Raw genomic sequence first — 21,403 nt, forward strand, 5'->3', positions numbered from 1 at the left:
CCTGCATCAGCGCCGACGGCCGGAGGGATGACTTCGGTGGACCGCTCGACTGGACACGGGGAAGTATGGCGACTTCGGAGGGGAGTTTCCGGGGCACCGAGCGGCCGCACGACCGCCGGGCCCCACCGCACGGCGACCCCCCGGCCCCGGGGGCAGAGCCTAGGACATCGGCGACGAGGAGGACGGAGGAGGCCCGCGGAGCGCGCAAGCAGAGAAAGTCATCACAGCCCCGACAACGAGTAAGGTACCTAGCCAAACTTGCGTCTGCGTGTCGCCGTGGCTCCGCCGCCCCCCCGACGCAGGATGTGATCCCAGAGCTATACTCGACGACAGGGAAAGACTTTCCTGTACCTGACTGGCCGGGGCGGCCGGGGCCCGACCCTCGCTCGGGGCCCGGGTCTGGTGTCGCCCGTGGCCTACCACCGCACAGCGGGGGTGCGTTGCGGAACCAAATGCAGCGCCTGACTGACGCCTTTCAATGACATAATTTGGGTTCAAATTGCACTCTGAGCTTAACAAATTTTGCGGATTTGAAATTAATGACCTCAAAAACCGTAGAGTTAAAAAAAAGTGGAAGTTTCTGCGGTTAATTTGACTTATTATTAATTGCAGTGGTGATTTTGACTTGAATTAAATTCTCGTCAACGATGTTATTGATACTGATGACGCGAAGACGGCCTGGGAAGAATTGGACCGGATTTGCAACAGAAATACGGAGTACGGCGCCATGGTGAAGTTCAAGGAGATGTTCAGTGTGTTCAAGACTGCTGATGTGAGTATGTCCGAGTACATCAGCAAACTGATCAACATGAACAACACCTTAGTGAAGAACGAACTTGGTTTACAAGACAAAGGACTGGCTGCCCTTATCCTAACGGGGCTGCCAGATGAGTACGAGATAACTGTGAAAACTTTGGTTGCTGCCATGCAGATTAAAGTCTCCGAAGTAAAGCATGCTTTACTGGAGGTTTTTTTTTATAACTGCAGTACTTCGGGAACACTTCGAGCCCGAAGGACTAACGGCGGGAGACCGCCTAACCTTCCAACACAGACTCCAGCAACATTCTGAGTCGGTGCTCGAGTACGTGACGGCTTTGCAAGCGCTTGCACAGCAGTGCAATAGGGTATTTCACCTGAGGCAAACCGGATCCAAAGAAGAACAAGAGTTCTTCCTGATCTCTTTCCTCCTTGGCGCTGATTGGTCGACGCCGACGAAGTTCTCGGACCCGACACAAGGGGTCGACCGCGCTTGCGGCCAGTTCATGAACTTCGTCGGCGTCAGACAATCAGTGCGAGGGAGGAAAGAGTTCGGGAAGAACTCTTGTTCATCTCTGGATCCGGTTTGCCTCAGGTGAAATACCCTATTTCGCCCAGGCCTATGAAATGTCGACGATCAACCAATAAAGCATTCCGGTAAAGCTAAAATGCAGAAGAATGCGGGGAACAAGAAAACGGAACTCACCATGATAATGAATGGCGATTTCCGTTTTCTTCTTGCCCGCATTCTTCGGCATTTCAGCTTTACCGAAATGTTTTATTAATCATTGGCATCAGGCATAGCGATACCAGAGCGAAAATCACGTCGGTCGACCTATCTTGGGCTCAGGTGAATTTCATCGCCCCGAGCGATGATACACCCAACGCACTAATGAGGTCCATTGCGCAGGCTCATCAAACTCGGAACTTTAACTGACTGGCACCTTTTAAAACAACGGGGAACTATAATTTTACCGGCGGGAGATAAGCAGTAGGCACTGTATAGAAACGTGGCTTTCCGACTTAAAAACGTGCAGAACAAGATTGGTCAGAAGGCCCGTTCCCTGTTATTTACTTCAGTCCAAATAAAGTATTCCGGTAAAGCTGAGATGCAGAAGAATGCATGGAACAAGAAAGCGGAAGTCACCATGCTGAAGAATAGCGATTTCCGTTTTCTTCGTCCCTACATTCTGCTGCATTTTAGCTTTACCGGAATGCTTTATCAGCGAGGCAGGCCAAGATAGATGTGCGCCAGGCGCGTCACAGCGTAAAAGTGTTTCGTGAGATATGGCGAAGCCTTTTACGCGGGACGTCGCCTGGCGCACATCTGCCTTGTTTACGAGTTTGTGTCTACACTTAATAACGTACTCTCACTGCTCGTTTACGATTTTGCGAAGCATCCTCGTCACACAATAAAGCATTCCGATAAAGCTAACATGCAGAAGAACGCGAGGAACAAGAAAACGGAAGTCACCATGCTGAAGCATAGCGATTTCCGTTTTCTTCTTCCCCGCTTTCTTCTGCATTTCAGCTTTACCGGCATGCTTTCTATGGAAATTCATTGAGTTTAAACCGGATCCAAAGACCAGCAATTGCTTCCTGGACTATTTCCTGAGGTGGTGTGGACCCGGCGGCGGGTCGGCCAACTTCGTCCCCGTCACCAAATGAGCGTCAGCGGAGAAACAGTTCGGGAAGCATAGTACTGTTCTTCTTTGGATCCAGTTTAAAATAAGTCCTCAGACAAACGAAAATTAACTTACCGAGGGAGGAGCAATTGGTGGGAGGAGCAGGCAGGGCAAGTGCTGTGTTGAACGAGGTGGCAGGCAGGGTGTGTGGCTGCGCGGTCTGTCTGCCAACAGAGCCGCTCGCTGTCCTCGCCTTGCTCTCGCTGACGGCGGCGCAGAGCACAGGAGAGGAAGAGGGGAAAGGGGGAGGGGGGGGGGGCTGGTGCGTCTCGAGAGCGCACCGCCGTCGTTCTGCACACCAGAGCGGGAGGACACAACCACGGGAAATATGATGAGAAATAGGTTATTTCACATGGTTTCAATCGGATCCATAGAAGAACAGCACTCCTTTCTTTACTACTTCCTTTCTGACGCGGTCTCACGCGGACAAAGTTGTCACGGACCCAGTGGTGCGTCCAAGAACTCCGTCTGCGTCAGCCCATGAGCGTCAGGGAGGAGGTAGATTAGAAAGCATTACTGTTCTTCTTTGGATACTGTTTAAACTAGGTGAAATAATAGTGTATTTCGACTATCGGGGGAAGAAGAATAAAGCATTCCGGTGAAACTGAAATGCAGAAGAATACGGGGAACAAGAAAACGGAAGTCACCATGTTAAAGCATAGTTATTTCCGTTTTCTTCTTCCCCTCATTCTTCTGCATTTCAGCTTTACCGCACGGAAAAAAAACATTCGCTGTTGCAGCGAAAAATTCGCTGGCTCAGACTCGACGAATTTTATTAGTTGTCCAAGCGAATAATTTGCTACGGAAGCAAAGAATGATGTATTTTCCGAATAAGAAGAACAAAAGGAATATCGTCTGCTCCCGGACCATCACAAAGCCTCGACCAATCAGGGACGGCCTTTCTAGAGCCGGCCACGAGAGAGGCCGGGAGAGTCTCTCTCTGATTGGTCAAGGCTTTTTGTGATGGTCCGGGAGCAGATGATATTCCTCTTGTTCTTCTAATTCGGAAAAAACATCATTAGTTGCGGAGGCGAATGCGTGCCCTGACGCAGAAATGGTGCCGTTTACTGGAACAGGGCTCGCGTTAGCCACCTCAGCGAATACTTTGCTACCGTGGCAAATTATTCGCTTGGACAACTAATAAAATTCGGTGAGTCTGAGCCAGCGAATTTTTCGCTGCAACAGCGAATGTTTTTTTTTTCCGTGCGGCATGCTTTATAGCGAGTAAAACATAAACGTTACCGATTGGTCGAGAGCTTCCCGCCTCTACGTCACGCCGGCAGTGGGAGTAGGCGCTCGGCCAATCAGGAACCTTTATGTTCTACCCGCTATTCTTCTCCCTCCGTTAGTCGAAATACACTATACCTTTCTCCATGCCATATGGTGGCGCGAGTGACAATCTAGAGCAGAATACGCACTGAGTAGCATCGGGGTCAATGTCTTTGAGGTGGATGAACGCCAGACCACGTCTCGCGTAACAGGCTTCGCAATATCTACAGAGATTTCTAGTCACATCCACAAAAAATAACTAAGGAGAAGCATGGGAGAAGTAAACCGGAGACAGAGGGCGGTGGTGAAGGCTAGAGAGACTGCAAGCACGAAAACCCCCTCCCGTAGTGGTAGACTCTGACTGAGGGGGAAGACTTTTTCCTTAAAATTGACAAGTACAATGACGGACTTGCTAAACCCTTCACCGCAAAACTGTCTGGGGGGAAACAGAACCCTAAGCTAGTCCTCAGGACCTGTTCCCTTGAGGACTATCACAAGCTACTGGTGACACTCCGCACAGCTAAGGAGCCCTTCACCACATCAACCCCGCGCGAGGTGCGCCAGGAGCGTCTCGTCGCCACCCAGTCACAGACTGCCTGTCCGGGCCGCGCGCACGCAGCAGGTAAACTCACAACAGGGTGGGGGGGGGGGGGGCAGAAGGCCCGGTAACTAGCGACACTAGCGCGCCATATTTAAGAATGCACACTGATACAACACACATGCTCGCACAGTCGAACTGAAGGGACATATCAACTGCAGACCTTCTTCCTGAACGTGGAGGCCCAGCTCATTGACGAGATAAGCATGGTGTCCGACCGCAACTTCTTGGCGATTGACCAGCGCTGCAAAGAGGCGAAGGGAAATGAGGCCGACTTTGGGGGCATGTGGACCATAGTGTTTGGTTATTACAGACAACTGTCCCCGTCGGTGGCTCGCCTGTGTTCGGGGGGGACCCCTCGGGAAACCAAAGTGGGAAAACCAGAGTAAAGGGACAGTGGATCCGAAATGGCTCCCTTTTCTTGGAGCAACTTACCAAAGTGTCCAGGCATCGATGCCTGTGACCTGGATCTCAGACGCTGCTTGCAGCAGATTGTTCCCGTCCTCCCTAGGACGACTACTGGAGCGACTCCGGCCTGTCAGGAGTGCGAAATTTGTGCATCTTGTGACCCGTGGATCACCACGGTGGAATCACTCTGTGGCAGTATCCTACTAGTGATCCTGATTGTGCTTTTGACCTGGTTGAGGAAGCACTGGGGCTGCAAGATTGTCGTTGAAAAAAGAGAACGTGCGGGGAAAACCCCACAGCGCAACTTGAGCCTAGTGCGCAGACAAAGGAAGATGCCCAACCCGGGCCCCAGTGAATGCTACGACGATCTCCCACTGCCCGACGAGGTCCTATACGGTCCGTGAACCTGGTGACTTGTGGATAGCGATAAACTGTGTATGTATAGCAAAGGTTGGGAAACCATAGAGCGATGCTACCTGGATCGATCCTCCTCCCCATTCAGCGCCGGAGGGGCATCACCGTGAAGGAGACGGCGAGCCCGCTACAGAAAGGGGCGCGCACGAGGATGCTACGCCCCCTCCGCTGACCATCACTACGCCTCCACCTCTCCCGCCCACCCCATCCCCCGCTCTGTTACCTGAGCCGGCGCCCGCCCGTCTGCCTCGGCCAGAGGAGATTCCTCCCGCCAACGGGAAGGGCATCGTCCACATCGGCCCCAGGTTGCAGCCGCTCTTACCTGCGGGGCCGCTTTGGCATAAGGAGGGGTGGGTTAAAGACCAAGCCTACAAAATCTTGCGAGAAGTGAGTGCAGTTCACGTGGAAGAAGAGGTAAGCTGCTCTGTCTGCTTAAGAGCAGCTCCCCTAAAGTGTTAGTGTATTATATGTGGGTGAAAAGTGATGCAAGCAAAGTGATATGTGCAAGTGTGTTGTGTGTGCGATACGTGATAGTGCAGTGACACTCGTGATTCGTGTTTTGCAATTTGTGAACATTCGAATGGTTATTTTATGAATTAGGGGGAAAAGAGGAAAGGAGATCCCGAGCGGCCTCGCCGACTGGGCAGAAGATCCAGAAAGGAAACTAGAGGAAGAATGGAACGCAAGGTGGGTCGAGTGCAAGAAGAGCAAGGAGTTGCACCGTCTCATACCTACGGTGCAAGCACGGCGAAAACTCAAAAATTTTAAGTCCACAACAGCATTAGTCCATGCCCTGACAGAACATGGACCGTATAACAGCAAGCTACACCAAATGGGAGTAACAGACGCAGAGGCATGTGAATGCGAAGAAGAAAAGCAAACGGCGGAACATGTGATTTTCGCATGCAAACTTACAACAGAAACCTTCATAATAAGAGAGCATATTTTGTCACAATTTTTGTTCATTTGATGGAATCCTTGTTTTCCAGAAGTTGAAGAGGCGCAAAACACCACCAAAGGTCATTCTCAATTGTGCTAAAATAATAAAATCAACAGTTGGTAGTTAAGTGTTTAAGGAATCGTTATACTTCCTTCATCAAAGACTCAAGTCGCTCCCAAAGAGTTTCGGGCTCACTGATTTGTGCTAGGAAGACTTCCATTTTACAAAATATTTTGACAATAATGGATCGACGCCTAGTAAAGATTTGCACAGTACTTCTCATTTAAGTGATCAAGATTTAAAAGAGTTCAGCCCAAACCCATACCGAAGGGGCGCCAAACCCGCTCCAAAGGGGCGCCAGAATGTGCCTTGAAAGGGAACATCCCGCGGGGATTTTGGCACCCCAATCACCTTTTTTTTTTTTTTTGTCCCGGGGCGCTAATCACCGTAAGGGGGCGCCAAAACGGGTCGGATCTATCCTGTGACAAGAAATGGAGAAGTTCAGGACGCTATTTGTGGAGACTGCTTACTTTGACCCTCTCAAGCAATGGACAACTCCCTCTTCACCTTGCAAAAGCAATTTTAGGAAAAATCGCTTGGGTGATTCTCAAATAGGTATCGGAAGTCATTTGGAATTTGGATTTGTGTGTGGTTTGCTTGCTTTCTTAGACTGCTTTCCAAGGAGGGGCTGCTGCTGAACTCATGAAAAGACTCACATTCCAAAAAAGAAAGACGCACTCTCCTTTGCTGAAGAAATTTGCTCTCACACTTGATTTCCATTCTTTAAGGGCGTATGAGCCTGCTCCATCCCCGTTTACATCCGTAAGATGTATGCATGTGTTATTGATGGTAATCCTGCGTTCACGAGTCAGGCTCAAGATGCAATTAAAAGGAAAGCTGAAGACTTTAATAATGCAGGTGAAGAATTAGTTTTAGCATTGATGTTTGATGAGATGGCTATCAAGAAGAAATTAGAGCTGGTTGGGGATGAGATTGTGGGACATGTAAACTGGGGTGACGAACAGCTAACCTCAGTTGACGTCACTCCTTTGGCTACAGAGGCATTGGTATTCATGGTGGTGTCTGTGAATGACGGCAGGAAGCTGCCTGCATGTAGGTTACTTTTTTATAGAGTCTTTGAGATCAGAGCAAAACACTAATATTTTGAAAGAATGCTTACTATTTTTAAACAAGACTGGGAGCTGGCTTCTGTGACTTTCGATGGGTTGTTCAATAATATTAGCTGTGTTGTAAGTTTGGGGCTCGCTTGAATCCAATCCAGTTGCAGCCTTGGTTCATGGAACCAGCTGAGAACAGATCTCATCAAAAAGTAAATGTCTTATTAGACCCTTGCCACATGTTAAATCTATGGAGGAATACATTTGGTAATGAGACCTTAAAACTATTTGATACAGCCAACAAATGGATTTCATTTTTATATCTCAAGCAGCTTCATAGTCATCAATCAACAGAGGGCCTTCTAGCTGGTAACCGAGTCAGCCTTATCGAAGGCTTCCTTTGACTTTGCAGCTTGCGCTGTTAGTTCTCGGCTATGTCAAATATTAACCGAGAACTAACAGCGCAAGCTGCAAAGTCAAAGGAAGCCTTCGATAAGGCAAGCAAAGCTATAAAGGATAGTCCCGAGGCAATTACGAAAGTAATGGCGGAAATCCAAAAGCTAACCACTAAAGTGGAAGAGCACCCACTCAAACAGGACACCTTTGCCAAAAAGACGGCAAGGGGCCCAACATCAAACATACCAAAGCCTGTACACAGGCTGATGGTGGAGTCCAAGACAGGGAAGGAACCAAGGGAATTCCTCCGGTTCTTCGACCCTGCGATGGACGGCATTAAGATAAGAAGGGTACAAGATACCAAGGATAAAAAGAAGATAATTATAGATGAAGAAACAGCGGCATATGTAGAGATGCTGAAGAGCCTGGCAAACCACAACTTCTCCGTGCAGGAGCCGGAGAAAAAGGAGCCATTGATCATCATCTATGATGTTGACTCGACGGAATCCGCAGACGACTTAACGAATCGTCTACTGAGCCAAAATCCAAGTCTTACTGCTGGCTCGTCCTCTCGGGGACATTATGGAAAGCTTCGTGGTGTTCTTTTTGGCTGGTGTGAGCGTCTGATGCTGTATCATGTTTCACATTTCACATTGACGACAGGTGAATTTGGGAGGAGGCGTTACGTGCAGCAGATGGGCTGCGGATAAACTTCAGCACGAGGAGGAGAGTGAGTGGGCAACCGCTTTACTGAAAGGTGTCTTCGGAGACAACGCGCCATACATGAGAATAAGAAGTGATGGGAAGCGCAGTGGAGGATTGGCGAAAACTTTTGCTGAAGTTCTTCGAAAGGTCCCCGATGTTGCCCCAAGTAAGTCTATTGTGATTTAATCTGGTGTGCTACAAGTTAACTTGGTGATGCTGGATGCACTAAATATTACATTCTTTTCAGCTGTATACAGACGCTGGCTGGTTGCCAAGAGGAAGAAGAATACTCAATGGAAAATAGTTCAAAAGTATTCGGAGGTTAAAATCACAAAATTGTGCAAGTCTGTCATGAAGTACCTGTCAAGACAGTCTAAGTCGTTATTGATTTCACTGAATAACAAGGCTGGCATCAAACCAGCAAAGAGGCAGCGAGAGCCACCAGTAAGTATATGATGAGAGTTCTCAAGTACGTGCGAGGCTTAGTGGAGCCAGGCCGGCATCGTCAGTCTATTCGACCTCCCGATGATCCCTAAAAACGTAAATGAGAAGACACTGCTGCAAGATCTTCCACGGAAATCATCGACAGTTTTCTCTCGGGAGATAAAAGTGCTGAAAATGATGGAATTTATAAGCAAAAATGTTCATTAAATTCAACACATGCATTTCATCGAGGGCTCCTATCAAGCAATTCTTTAGCAGGGCAAAATTGGTTACGGTCCCTGATAGAAATTGGTTATTAGACAAAAACTTTGAGGCATCGGTGCTTTTGGAAGCAAATTATGAATTATCGGGATAGCAAAGTGTAGCTGTCGTTGTTTTACTGCCAGAGATATTAACACTAAATTGTACGTATTATACATCTCACGGCAGAATATCACTGTTGCGGCAGCCAGTCTCGTTTCACCCAATCCGTTAGGACAGTTCAAAGTGCTCGCTGGCACCACGTCATACCGCCATCAACCGCGTACGCCGGGTCGCGACATTAGGCCTCACGCGCAGGGCCCTCTTCCGCGGCGCCGCGCCGCACCTCCGCCATCTGGACCAGGCCCCCCTCGAGGAGCCACACCGCGCTGCTGCACCAGACACCACCCCCTCCGGTGCTCCCGAACGCCAGCTGCACCCTCGGCCGCCTTTTCCTCCAGGGGTGGCTCTGATCCCCAGCGGCCTTAAAATCATCCTCCTGACGCCGTTCGAGTACCCGCGGGTCTATTGCTGCGACTGCACGGGGGACGGCTGTCTCATCGGTGCTCGTTTGCTGCTGAAGCACGTGGAGAAGGGGCCCCTCATCGAGCTGTCCCCACTTCCACCAGCAGCAGCCACACCGCGCCACCTGCGCCATCACCATCGCCCGCGGACCGCCCTCCGTCATCACGATGGGGCCGTGTTTGCGGGCACGTCTCCAGCAGCGACATAGCGAGGCGGACAACAGCAGCACGTCCGCCCCTTCGCCTTTTCCATCCGGCGTCCAAAACTCCGAGCTGGCACGTCCAGGCGCACCCGAATCGCCGAACTGGAGCGATTCAACATGGGACGCTCTGCAGCCCAAACAGTTTGGAAATTTTGATTTCCAAACAATTTGAAAAACTATATTTTCCAAACTCGCTATACATTTCTTAACTCGTGCCTTTTCTAATATTGTTGCGAAATTTATCTAAAAGTGTCCAACAATATTTCAATAACTTTTTTGCAAACTGTTTGGACAAATCTTCTATGAAAGATCCTGCGGAGTGATTTTTTTTTTTTAAGATACGACTGTAGTCATGTATTTGGAACTTCTAGACCGATGTAAGAAATTGGGAAGCAGGTCCAAAGCCTTGTGTGAAGTGTACGAGGGCTCGGGCATACATCAACAGCTCGCTCTCCTGTACCAGCTACTCGAAACCCGCCAAGATAAGTACGATAACCTGGAGAAGTACATTTTCGCCGTTAAGGACCTTGTGGAGAAAATAGAGGTGGCAGGCATAGGCCTCGCCGAAAACGTGTCCTCAGGCATACTTCTAAAGGGCCTGAAGCATGACGAGCATCACAAAGTTATGCGGACGGTGATTGAGAGGACCTGCGACACGGTGGACGCCAACAACAAGCCGCTGCTGAAATTTTCCGTCGTGCTGGACAACCTTATGCGCGAACACATCAATGAGGAGGCAGAGAAGCACAACCAATTGATACACCATCATCTGTCTCTTGGCGTTCCTAGATTCCTGAAAAGTGCTTAGATTTTTTAAAACTTTTGTGATTCTGTTGATTCTTGTAAAAGCTTTGAGCACATTCATGTATGGTTTTGTGTGGTTATTGGCATAGACACTTCCTCTCACCGTCACGGTTCTATACGTGGTTTAGTAGTTGGGTTGTTCGTGTAGACCGACTCCTCTAAATAGGTATACCACACTCACATCGGCCTTCGAAAGCGTATCAACAACGTGTGTCGCGTGGCGCCACGCCACTACCTCCTGCGTGTGGTGTTTTGGGGCGCATCAACAACCAAAACCACTTCACCCCGCCTCTGCTCCACTGCCCTTAAAACTTTCGCTCCACACAGAAACCTCTTGAGTTAGCAGGCCCCACAGTCGTCATAACCCTTTTTGAAGTTGAAGTTGAAGACAACTGCAAAGCCTTAGTACCTAGCGATCTTGGCTACGTGGCTCATGATACTTAAATTTGTGTGTGACGTTTACCAGCGTACGTTTTCAAGAAAACGGAATTGTCAGCGCCACAGGCTCACTCACACAGGGGGAAAACAGCATCCCTGTGAATCCACAAGGCTGACATGGCAAGGCACATGTCCACGCACTTCAAGTAGAAGCAATGCCTTTCCTGTAAGAACTCTTTCGGACACAAGACTAACATGCAGTTTTCGAAAGTGTGTCAACCAATATGTGTGGGTGTGTGGCATTTTGGGGCGCATCAACAACCAAAATCATTTCTTGCGAATATTTCGCTATACCGAAATTGACGAATCGGTAAGTCCAGGCTCCGATCTCGCGACACTGCGAAAATGCTACAAAAACAATATTCGTTACTTTGGACGCATTTTGAGCCTACACTTTAAATGGCACGGAACAATTGGCGGACTTGTCCAAAATAAATCAGAACAAGGACGCCCACGGGATGAACCGTGTGAAAGATGCATGGGAAAAGGGTGATGATCCGAAGGCAGCGGCTTGGAGGTCCACCAATCCAAACTTGAAGAGAGCGGGTGGCCAGCCGAGAAAGGTTGAACATGATGTCCTACATCGTCATCCCCACGTCGGACGTCTTCTTGAGACCAGTCGATACACTGATATATAAAGTGTGTAACTGACACACTATAAAGTGTTTAACACCGTGTGGCAGACTTCTGTGTGTGCAACACGAGTTTTGAATAGTTGGAAGTGTTCAACAGGTGTGTTGCACACTTCTAAATGTTCAACCTGACCGTCGAGCACTATATCTTAACGCTCAAGTTGAACACTAAAAAGGGGTGCAACACACCTGTTGAACACTTCCAGCTATTCAACTTCGTGTTGCACACATAGAAGTATGAGATTTTGAGCCAATAGTTGTTCCTGCCGCTGCACGCCAAGACATTTTTCATCTCACTCACACATCTGTCCTAGGAGGACACTATGCCATTCATGCCACAATGCAAATAGCTCGTCGGCAATTTTTCTAGCCTGGAATGAAACGCGACTTGCAAAATCTTATTGCCGGATGCACTACTTGCCTAAGGTTTAAAAGGGGTCAAACACGCCCAGTCCCTATTACAACAGCCAAATTGTGGCCAGGATTTATGTCTATTGTTTCAGTTGACTTAGTCGGTCCTTTTCGCCCCTCCTCTGCAGGCCACCGGCACCTACTCACGATATGTGAACACTGGTCCCGGTTGGTAATATGTGTACCGCTTGTTGACGCCACGAGCGAATCAGTGTGCCAAGCACTTTTAGAACATCTTTTTTCAGTTCTGGGGTTTCCAGACAAAATTTTAAGCGACAATGGTGGACAGTTCGTGTGTTCTGCTCTCGCGCGGTGTTGTACACTGCTAAACATCAAACAACTAAGAATTATACCCTACTGCCCTTATCAAAACGGCATTCATGAAAGATTTCATGCCCCTCTGGTCAGAATATTGGCCACACTGGTAGATGACAAACAGTCAGATTGGCACTTAAAATGTTATATTGCTGCGTTGGTACTTAATTCACACATTCATAGCTCTACAAACGAAACACCGTTTTATTTAGCAACGTGGAAAAACAGCATCTGGCCATCGGCACAAATGTTTGCCCAAACGCCGCCTGAAATTCCTATTGACGATCGACAAGATTGGGTGTCAGATTTCTATGCAGAAACCCGACGCCAATACCTTAAAATTAAGGAGAGACAGGAAAATGCCGCCAAAATTCGAGAAATGTATTTTTTGAAGCGGTCCCGCCCTAAGCCAGCCAAGCTGGGCGACAAATGTCTCCTTAAAATTAATCCCACCCCTAGGCATTTATCTCGCAAGTTAACACCCAAGTTTGAAGGTGTATATAGAATTACGAAAATTTTCGGGACTTCCACTGTAGAAGTCACTAAATTATTCCCCAAAGATCGCAAAGATGCAGTTCCAATAGTTACTCACTTGAACTTAATTAAATTGGCCCCCCCAGTGTTAACACCGGGAGGCAAAGTACCGGACTGCATTTTTGACGACTGGGTTAGCGATAATGAAATATTTTAATTTCTTTTATTTTCCAGATTGCTTTGCCCTGCTGTTTGCATTGTCCCTCGGCCTTTGCGCACCCTGCCCAGCAGCGCCGTTTCGGCTCGGGGGGCCGGTCGTCACTCGACCGCTCTCCACGGCTGGCACGACGCAGCCCACTATAGAACTTGGTGACCAACTGTCCGCTGGAATAGTGTTTACGCAGGAGCGCACGTTCTACCTCTCGCTAGCTGAGTGGGATATCGTGATCAAAATGCCGTCTATAAAAAAATTCACTGATCCGCTGCAGCAAATAAGAACTGCTGCCTTCGCAGCTCAGCGAGTTGTTTTGCCACACGGTGTTAAACACTTTAAAGTGTGTGTCAGTTGCACACTTTATATATCAGTGTATCTTTCGTCGAGAAAGGCTTAGCCGCGTGATCGCTGTAGAAAAGGTTTGGCCGAACGACGGCTACTGTAAACGGCTTGGTCGGCGTGAGGGTGCTAAGAAAGACTTAGTTGTACTTTGGCCGCGCCACGCACGTGCACGAAGGAAGGGCCAACGGTGGCAGCACCTGGTCTGGTAATTCAAAATATGGAGGTGAAGTGCTTTTCCTTTGCAGGATCTGCCCCAGGTCGAACCACCCTGCAGAGGACTGCGGACAAGAAGCGAAAGCAGGTGCAGGAGAACCAGAGGAAACAAGCAGACCAGGGAGAATCAAAAATAAAACGAGCAGAAAGGCCACAACAGTGGGAGCTGGACAGCTCCAAGTCGGATCAGGGGGGATCTCAGATGGGCGGGCAAATGGTCTGCCCTTCAGTCCTTGGAGGACGGAAAATCTCTGGTATGTAAAGTACCTTATATTAGCTGGAAATGGAATCGCTGTTGTTTTCAATGGAGCCAGTGTGAAGTCTGCGCTATCTGAACAGGTTGATCAGGAGAAGAGGATTCATCGGCCCTGTTTTCTGTTAATGGAACCCACTCTGCCTATCGGACTGTTGAACAAGATGCCAGTTTTAACTGCAAGTCTATTGGTTATACAGTTTAACTGACGTTTAAACTGCGATTTTTAACCATGACTAAGAATAACATTTCTGAGGACGCAATCTTTCCCGTCTCCTCAATTTCTCTTTCTAGCGAGCCTACATGTGATGGGGTTGCAATTTGTAATAAAACAGGTCTGTGATATGAAATGGATTATATGGAAATCATTTAAGTGGCTGTACCTGTTTCAATATAAATCAAAACCCTATCACACATGTAGGCTCGTTGGAGTAATTTGGAGACGAGGAGGGTGGTTCGCACTAAATCGGAAAGGATTTTAATTATCCATACACATCTCACCACGTGCTGGATTGACATCTACCAAGAGCTTGCTGTGTCGTACAACGACCAGCAGACTTGGGTGGACACATTGACGAACGTGATTGTAAACGAGCCAACTCAGATCGATTGCAGCCCCGATCTCCCTTCCTATCACATTATTAACGGCCAGTGGCGCTTCGCCAATGGCACACATTTGGAAGTTGTTTACAGGATGGGCGGGGTGATGACCAAACTCAGCCCACTGGACCTGACCCCACCCCGACCGTTTTACATTCCGTTCTCGGATAAGACGGACTTTAACCGTTTAGCTCAAGACTTTAACCGACCGCACAGAGATGCTGCCATCCTTAGCGCTTTGGCCAGGGCCCTGGATGGGCGTGTAAACGAGCCGGAGTTAGTGGCTACTTCAAGAGCACTATCTGACAAGGAGCTGAATTCCCTAAAAAGTGACGTAGTCTACTCGGTGGTGTCAGGGGTTAATGGCCACATTTGGTGGCTGATGCCCGCTGTCATCATTATAATTGCTGTGATGGTTTGTAGGTACGTCTTATCCGTTCTGCTCCTGGCCCAGTCTTTGTTCGACGAGTATGGTTACGACTCCGCCTTGCTGACTGCGCTGTGGCCGCAGTTTGCGCAGGTCTTACTGTCAAGACCTCTGCCTCGGTTGAGATGTGCACAAAAACGCGTCTTTCTATGGACAATAAAGGTCCTTTCAGATTTAGTGCGTGTCGACAGAAATTAAATTTAAACACATGGTCAGAAAACTGCAGTTTAAGCCTCATTTTATACTTCAGCACAGTCTTGAAGTTCAAACTGCCATCTTGTTATACACTTTCATTTGCAGGGCATGAAGCGGCTCACCGCTAAAGCACTCAACATGATGCGAACGACGGCAAAGAAATTGTCTTGAAGCGAATTGATGTAAACATAGGAATGGACAATTTGTGTACGTAGGTTAGATGTGTCCTTGTGTACGTATTCAGCAGATACAAATTTGTCTCAAAAGGGAGAACAAGTTGTACAATTAGGATATGCACAAATGCTCCAGTATGTAACGTCGAGGCAAATTCGTATCTGATTAAGGTAAGGCTTGGGTGAAACTGGAAGTCAGGCAAAAAAGTGTTTTTTTTAGTTTTAAGTCTTCATGCGAGTGAAATCAAGAAAAAGCTCTCTATATTATTCTAAGTTAGTTTGTCGCGGTTCTTTTAACATATAATAGGTCTATAGTTGGACATAACACTGTGCGCAAGAGCTATTTTGAAATTTCATAAAAGAATTATAACTTCAAAATAGTTCTTGCGCACGGTGTTATGCCTAACTGTAGACTTATCATATGTTAAAAGATGCGCAACGAACTAAAGTAGAATGATATAGAGAGCCTTTTCTTGATTTCACTAGCATTTAGATTTAAAACTTAAAAAAACTCTTTTTCCACCCGACTTTTCCAGTTCCACCCAAGCCTCACCTTAAGTTATGCACAAGAACATATCAAACCTACGTACGAAAATGTCCCTCTTCATTTAGATTTTCACAAGGACACAAGGACGAGATAATCCAGATTGTCGATGGGACACCAACGAAGACTCTGGAAACTCAAGTGCCGTAACAGTATCACAGTATAAACTGAAATGGCATTGCAGTTTCTAGTGTGATACCTTGTGTAATAGTGTAAGCTGAAGGACACCCCGTGTATGCGCCGCTTTTATCTGTCGGACACATAACTGTAGCAGGCACTGTTATATGTGACGTCTTATTCGCGTCAATGTGATTCGTGTTCACGTTCGTTTGAATGTTGTGTCACATTTGTTTAAACATGACTTGGCCAAGCTTGCCACCATTTCAATTCAGGCAGCGTCCCGTTCTAACGAATGTGACACGTTTCGCATTGGAACAAATGAGACGCCACATTCCTTAAATGAACAGTGTGGCCCATACAGTTTTAACTGTGTTACTCATATGGTATCACACATAAAACAGCAGTCCCATTAATACTGTAGTTAAGACTGTGATACTGTACGACACTTTTCAGTTTCCAGAAGAGGCAGACAAAAAGAGAAGCTCACAGCAACCATAGCGGAGTCGTCCGAGCAGTCTGAGTGACCAGGAAATAAGAAAAGAAAACTCCAGCACCAGCAGCGTCCTGCGGCACCTTTAGGAACTCCACCTCTACACCTCGTTCGTTGCCAGCGACAATCTACAGCGAGCTTCTACGGCAGTTTAAACACAGTTACAACCCTCCAGAGCAAAACACCAAATCCTTTGTAATTGCAAAGCATTTGCTTGGCAACTACAAAACATTGCTTCGTAATTGGAATTGATTTGGCATTTTGCTTTGCAAGAGGTTTTACCTTGATAAACTACCCAGTGAGAAATGAGTGTTCGAATCGACCTCGAATCGACGTCGACTGCTCGAGAAGTTATCGTTGGTCCTGAAACGAAGTTGTCGACGAAATTTCGATGTTACTCGAGAAGTGCCCTATGACACGGCTCAACTCAGCCAATGTGTCTGAAAGTGTTACAGAACGGTTCCTGGTACTAAATTGCAAGTAATTTCGTATTGTACATGATCGATGTCGATTCGACGTCGATTCGAGACAGGGTCTTCCCCTGACTGTACACTTACCTCTCGCTGGTGACCCGCAACGCCAAAACAACTATAGTCTGGAGACGTGTTCGCTCTAGCGCGGGAGGTGTCCGTCACGGACTTCATCTCCTGCATTAATTTTTGAAAGTGATGGCGACTCGGGTGCCTACGGACACCATAGCGGTCGCTACAGGACTTAGCGCAACCGTTGAAACCCATCCCTTTCGTCCCTTTTCGATAGAGTATCGAAATAGTCGATGTCGAAAAAACGTCGATTTGCGGGACAAAATCCCGTCGATTCGACATTTGGAACCGACAATTTTTCGACCTGCCTAATCGACGTCGATTCGAAGTCGATTCGACCACTGATTTCTCACTGGGCTAGGTGTGCAGCTACTCAACACTTGTTAGTGTGCAAGTGTCAAATTCACTAGTGGTACACTGTGTACAAGTGTTCAACTGATTTTTTGTGCACTTGTAAGTGTGCAGCACCTCTCCTGGTGAACACGTCCTTCGATTGGACGTTTACTGTGCGGAAAGTGTTTAACAGGGGAATAGCACACTGGCAAGTGCACAAAAAACGCGTTGAACACTTGCAAGTGTTGAACTTGCAGTTGCACATTTTCAAGTGTTGAGCAGTTGCAAACTTGTTTCAGTGTAATTGTGAGGACCTGCAAGACTTTTAGAACCATCCAAGACCAAAAGTACGCAGTACGCATACCACACAGAGTGAATACTTTGGTTAAAACCAAAGTGCTCTTCATTTTGCCCCCTCGGTCACATCCCTTAGACATTTTGACTAGCTGGCTGAGCGTTCAGACGCTCAATCTAAACACAACAAAAAGCAACAAAACGTCCTATGTTTATAACTCGGGGGACAGACTGAACATCATTTTAGTTACAACAACCGAATTTTGCAGTTGTGGTGACCAACCCGCTTTCTCAGTGCAACTAACTCTACGATTATAAGTGACACTGGGACACTGCAGTGCCATTCATTCATTTGTTATTTGTTGTGCCTATTAGACGTGGACTACCCTCCCGTGCGGCCTGCGGGCAAAGAGTGGGTTCGAGAGCAGGCTCGAAAATTGTGCTACTGAAAGCGATTTTAAACACACTCTTCTCTGGGCCTGCTTTGAGGACCCAAAGAAACTGAGGATATACGGTGAAGCGAAGTGTTCACAGAACTGGTTGGCTAGCGCTGAAAGTAAGAGTCTAGAGGCTGTCAGATATAATTTCCTGCACTTTTGAAACTTCATGCTCAACATTAATTCATCTGCCTTTTTGCAGCAATCTACCAGAAGTGGCTGGATGGACATTCTGACCATACACTGGTCACTGGTGGAAAAAAGGCGTTTGGTTAAAGCACTCGCGGCGTACTTATCAAAAATTAACCAAAACAAGGACGCCCGCGGGATCAACCGGGTGAAGGAGGAGGCCCGGGAAAGGGGTGAAGATCCGGAAGCGGCGGCAGCGACTTGGAGGGCCGCGAATCCAAATTTGAAGAGAGCAGGTGGCCGGCCCAAAAAGGGAAGCAAATCGGTCCGCGCCGGAAGCAAGCGTTCCAGGGCCGACTCGGGCATTGTCGACACACCTGAGGAGGCTCATGACATGACACGTAATTTCACTAATTAGTCATTAGAGCAATTACCTTAATTAAATTCTTTTTATTTAATGTTACAGCTAGAATCTAAATCCTTCATTTCTTTTTCAGAATTAAACGTTAAATTTCTTGACAGGACTAATGTTCCAGAAGACGAGAAGCTCAAGAGAATGAAACAGTTAGGGAGTGATTTGGGCAATGTATGCTCACAACTATATCGTACTCCCTCAGGGAGTGTTGGAAACAGCATCAAAAGGCGCAAACCAACAAGTAGCACTTCAACTGAAGGGGAAGGAGCCGCAACTTGTATACCCTCCGAGATTTGTGATGCAGATTGGGGTGGCGACAAGAAAACTAGTCGTTCGGTTTATGTGATTAAATCCGTCTTTCTCTTCGCATCGCATTCTTGCTCAGCCGCAGCTGGCGCAGAGCACCGTCACTTTCGGGCCGAACACCCTCCTCACGGCGCGCACCTGCCGGCCGCAGATGGCGTGCTCCTCATCATTGAAGTGGCTGCCGAGGCGCCAGAGCACGACGAGCCGGAGAGAAGGGAAGGAGAAGCGCTCCAGCAGCTCGGCCAACCGCTGCGGGACGTCGTGGCAATTCCGCACCCAGCGCCGCTCCTGCCGCTCGATCTGCGGCCAACAAACAAATACATTCCGTCTGCACACGTCATCTGAAAGGACTTATTTTGTCCCACTTTTTTGGTGCACCAGATACAGTTCTGAATCCTGCCAGTGACAACACACTAAAGTACAATGGACTTCTTTTGCCCAAGCAAGATGCGTTTATAAGCACATCTTGACGGGGTGCATTTTAACACCTCACTGGAAAAACTAGTGTTACCATGGTAACGTTTCATCACAGTAAAAATGCTGTCACGATGACGAAAATACCATGGCTAATTTTTAGTACAGGGGTGTCGTCGTGGGTTTCTTCGTCACATGATTAAGGTTTTCTCGTCATCGTGACGAGAAAATTCGTGACGACAGCCCTGTACTAAAAATTAGCCATGGTATTTTCGTCATCGTGACAAAGAATTTTTACAGTGATCATGTGACCAAGCAGCCCGGTAACGTTTCCTGATGCAACCTACCCCATGCAAAAGGATACGGCCATCACAAACTGGTTGCATCACCAAACGTTACCTGGTTTGGTTGTGTCAAGAAACGTTACCTCGGTAACATTAGCTTTTCCTGAGCCTGCAAATGACAAATTCGCATCATATTCATGGACAATTTTTACTTTCGTCCACCGATAAGAAGCAAATTTGTCATTTGCAAGGTGTAAAAATGCATCCTGCCAAGATATGCTTAAAAACGCATCTTGCTGTGGACAAAAAAGGCCATTGGAATTTGTTGTGAACTATGGACCCTCGTAATGGACACATTTTAGTTTTGACCATTGCAAGGAAGGATGCACATTTGTCATTTGTGCCACACATTGCATTTCGAAAATGCCACTTTCAAGGGACAAACAAATCCCTTCATATTTAGCGTGTGCACACTTAAAGTGAAGGGCCATTTCCCCCTAGAAAGATGTACTTTTAAGCACATCTTTCAACCACACACTGAATGGCGAGGAACAATTATTGTACGTAGGCTAGATGTATTTCAGCACATTTAAATCAGGTACAAACTCGTATATACGTTACATACAATATAAAGCAGTTGTACCTAGCCTCAATATAATTTGTTCCTCCGTACAGGCAAATTTGCGCAAATTTGTATTTGATGAAGATGTGCACAAGGACACATCTTAACTTAGGTACAGAAATTGTCCCTCCCCTTTCAGAGTGCGGCTCCTGTTCAAAAGCTATGGGCCTTGATGAACTTTTGGATTAGAAAAGGCTCTATCCCAGCCAAACGGAGTTGCCCACAATATTTGCCTTTCTGGGTAGATGTGGCCACTTTTTCGCAAGAAATTATATTAGGGTGCCGGTAATTTAATTTCTCAGATAAAAGTTGCCACAACTCCTAGATTAAGCACATATTGCGAACAACACTGATGGGATCATATGAATTCTTTTCTACTCTACCTATGCACGGTGTCGAGAGTTAATTAAGTCGCATAGCTCTTGAACAGGAGCCAAAAAGGCGATAGTATAATTTCATTACCGTTTCCATCCCTGTACAAAATTGCATTTTGTCAAGATGTGCACAAAAATTCGTCCTATTTGAATAGTCAAATCAGTTACTGAAAACGTCCCTCATGAGTTCTGCTTTAAAAGGTACCAAGCAGATGTTCGACAGCAAAGTTCTTGCGTTTCATCTGTGAGAACTAGTAGACACACTGCTAAATTCCTGCAAAGCAATGTTTTGCAGCATATGTAAAGCGTCGCTGGCATTGTTTCGCAATTGCAAAGCATCGCTTTGTAATTGGAAAGTAAATGCTACGTAGTCAAAGAATCAAAATCCTTTGTAGTTATGCACTGTCAAAGTCCTGCAAAGCCGCTTTTGCAGAACTGCAAAGTATTTAGATCCTTTGTAATTACTAAGCATTTACTTTACAATTACAAAGTGCTGCTTTGTAATTGCGAAGCAATGAAAACACGCTGAAAAGCATCGCTTTGCAAATTGCAAAGCATCACTTTGTAACTGCAAAGTAAATGCTTTGTAACTACAAAGGATCTAAATACTTCGCAGTTCTGCAAAGCGTTGCTTTGCAGGATTTTAATGCAGCAGGAATTGAAAATACTTACAAACTCTTGTCCGGGTTGGGGTGGTAAAGCAACATCCAGGGTCAGCTCACGCAGCGTACGCCTATGTTGAACGATGAGAGGCAAAATAACTTGCCTCGGCATATCCGCCTGGAGAAAAAAATAATAATTGTGAACAAGCTGTGTGTTGTCATAGTTGGATTATTTTAGGAGGTAAGTTGGTGAATATGATTAATTTGTCACTCTAAATGGGGAAAGGACAATTTTGTATCTAGGAG

At 47.1% G+C, this 21,403-nt stretch overlaps 2 protein-coding genes across 9 annotated transcripts in view; both read right to left on the reverse strand.

The window, feature by feature from the left end:
- The window catches only part of LOC113217004 (uncharacterized), a 16,042-nt gene extending 12,783 nt beyond the window's left edge, over window positions 1-3,259 (reverse strand). For 2 of the 3 annotated variants that reach the window (XM_052277727.1, XM_052277726.1), the window contains exon 1: window positions 2,294-2,333. In XM_052277727.1, the coding sequence (XP_052133687.1) occupies window positions 2,294-2,318 (25 nt within the window). In that variant the 5' untranslated portion in view covers window positions 2,319-2,333. Of the gene's footprint in view, window positions 1-2,293; window positions 2,334-2,516 lie in introns of those variants that run through there. The other variant, XM_026436842.2, reaches the window with a different exon arrangement.
- A 15,251-nt stretch (window positions 3,260-18,510) lies between these two features.
- Window positions 18,511-21,403, reverse strand: part of LOC113216561 (uncharacterized) — a 28,745-nt gene continuing 25,852 nt past the window's right edge. For 4 of the 6 annotated variants that reach the window (XM_052277723.1, XM_026436310.2, XM_026436316.2 and 1 more), the window contains exons 7-8: window positions 21,168-21,275; window positions 18,511-19,101 (exon numbers count right to left, since the gene is read on the reverse strand). In XM_052277723.1, coding sequence (XP_052133683.1) covers window positions 18,877-19,101; window positions 21,168-21,275 — 333 coding nt within the window. In that variant the 3' untranslated portion in view covers window positions 18,511-18,876. The other 2 variants (XR_003304017.2, XM_052277724.1) reach the window with 2 other exon arrangements.

The sequence above is a fragment of the Frankliniella occidentalis genome, unplaced genomic scaffold (genome assembly GCF_000697945.3).
Source record: "Frankliniella occidentalis isolate FOCC.00 unplaced genomic scaffold, Focc_3.1 Scaffold11, whole genome shotgun sequence".
In the NCBI taxonomy this organism is placed as follows: domain Eukaryota; kingdom Metazoa; phylum Arthropoda; class Insecta; order Thysanoptera; family Thripidae; genus Frankliniella; species Frankliniella occidentalis.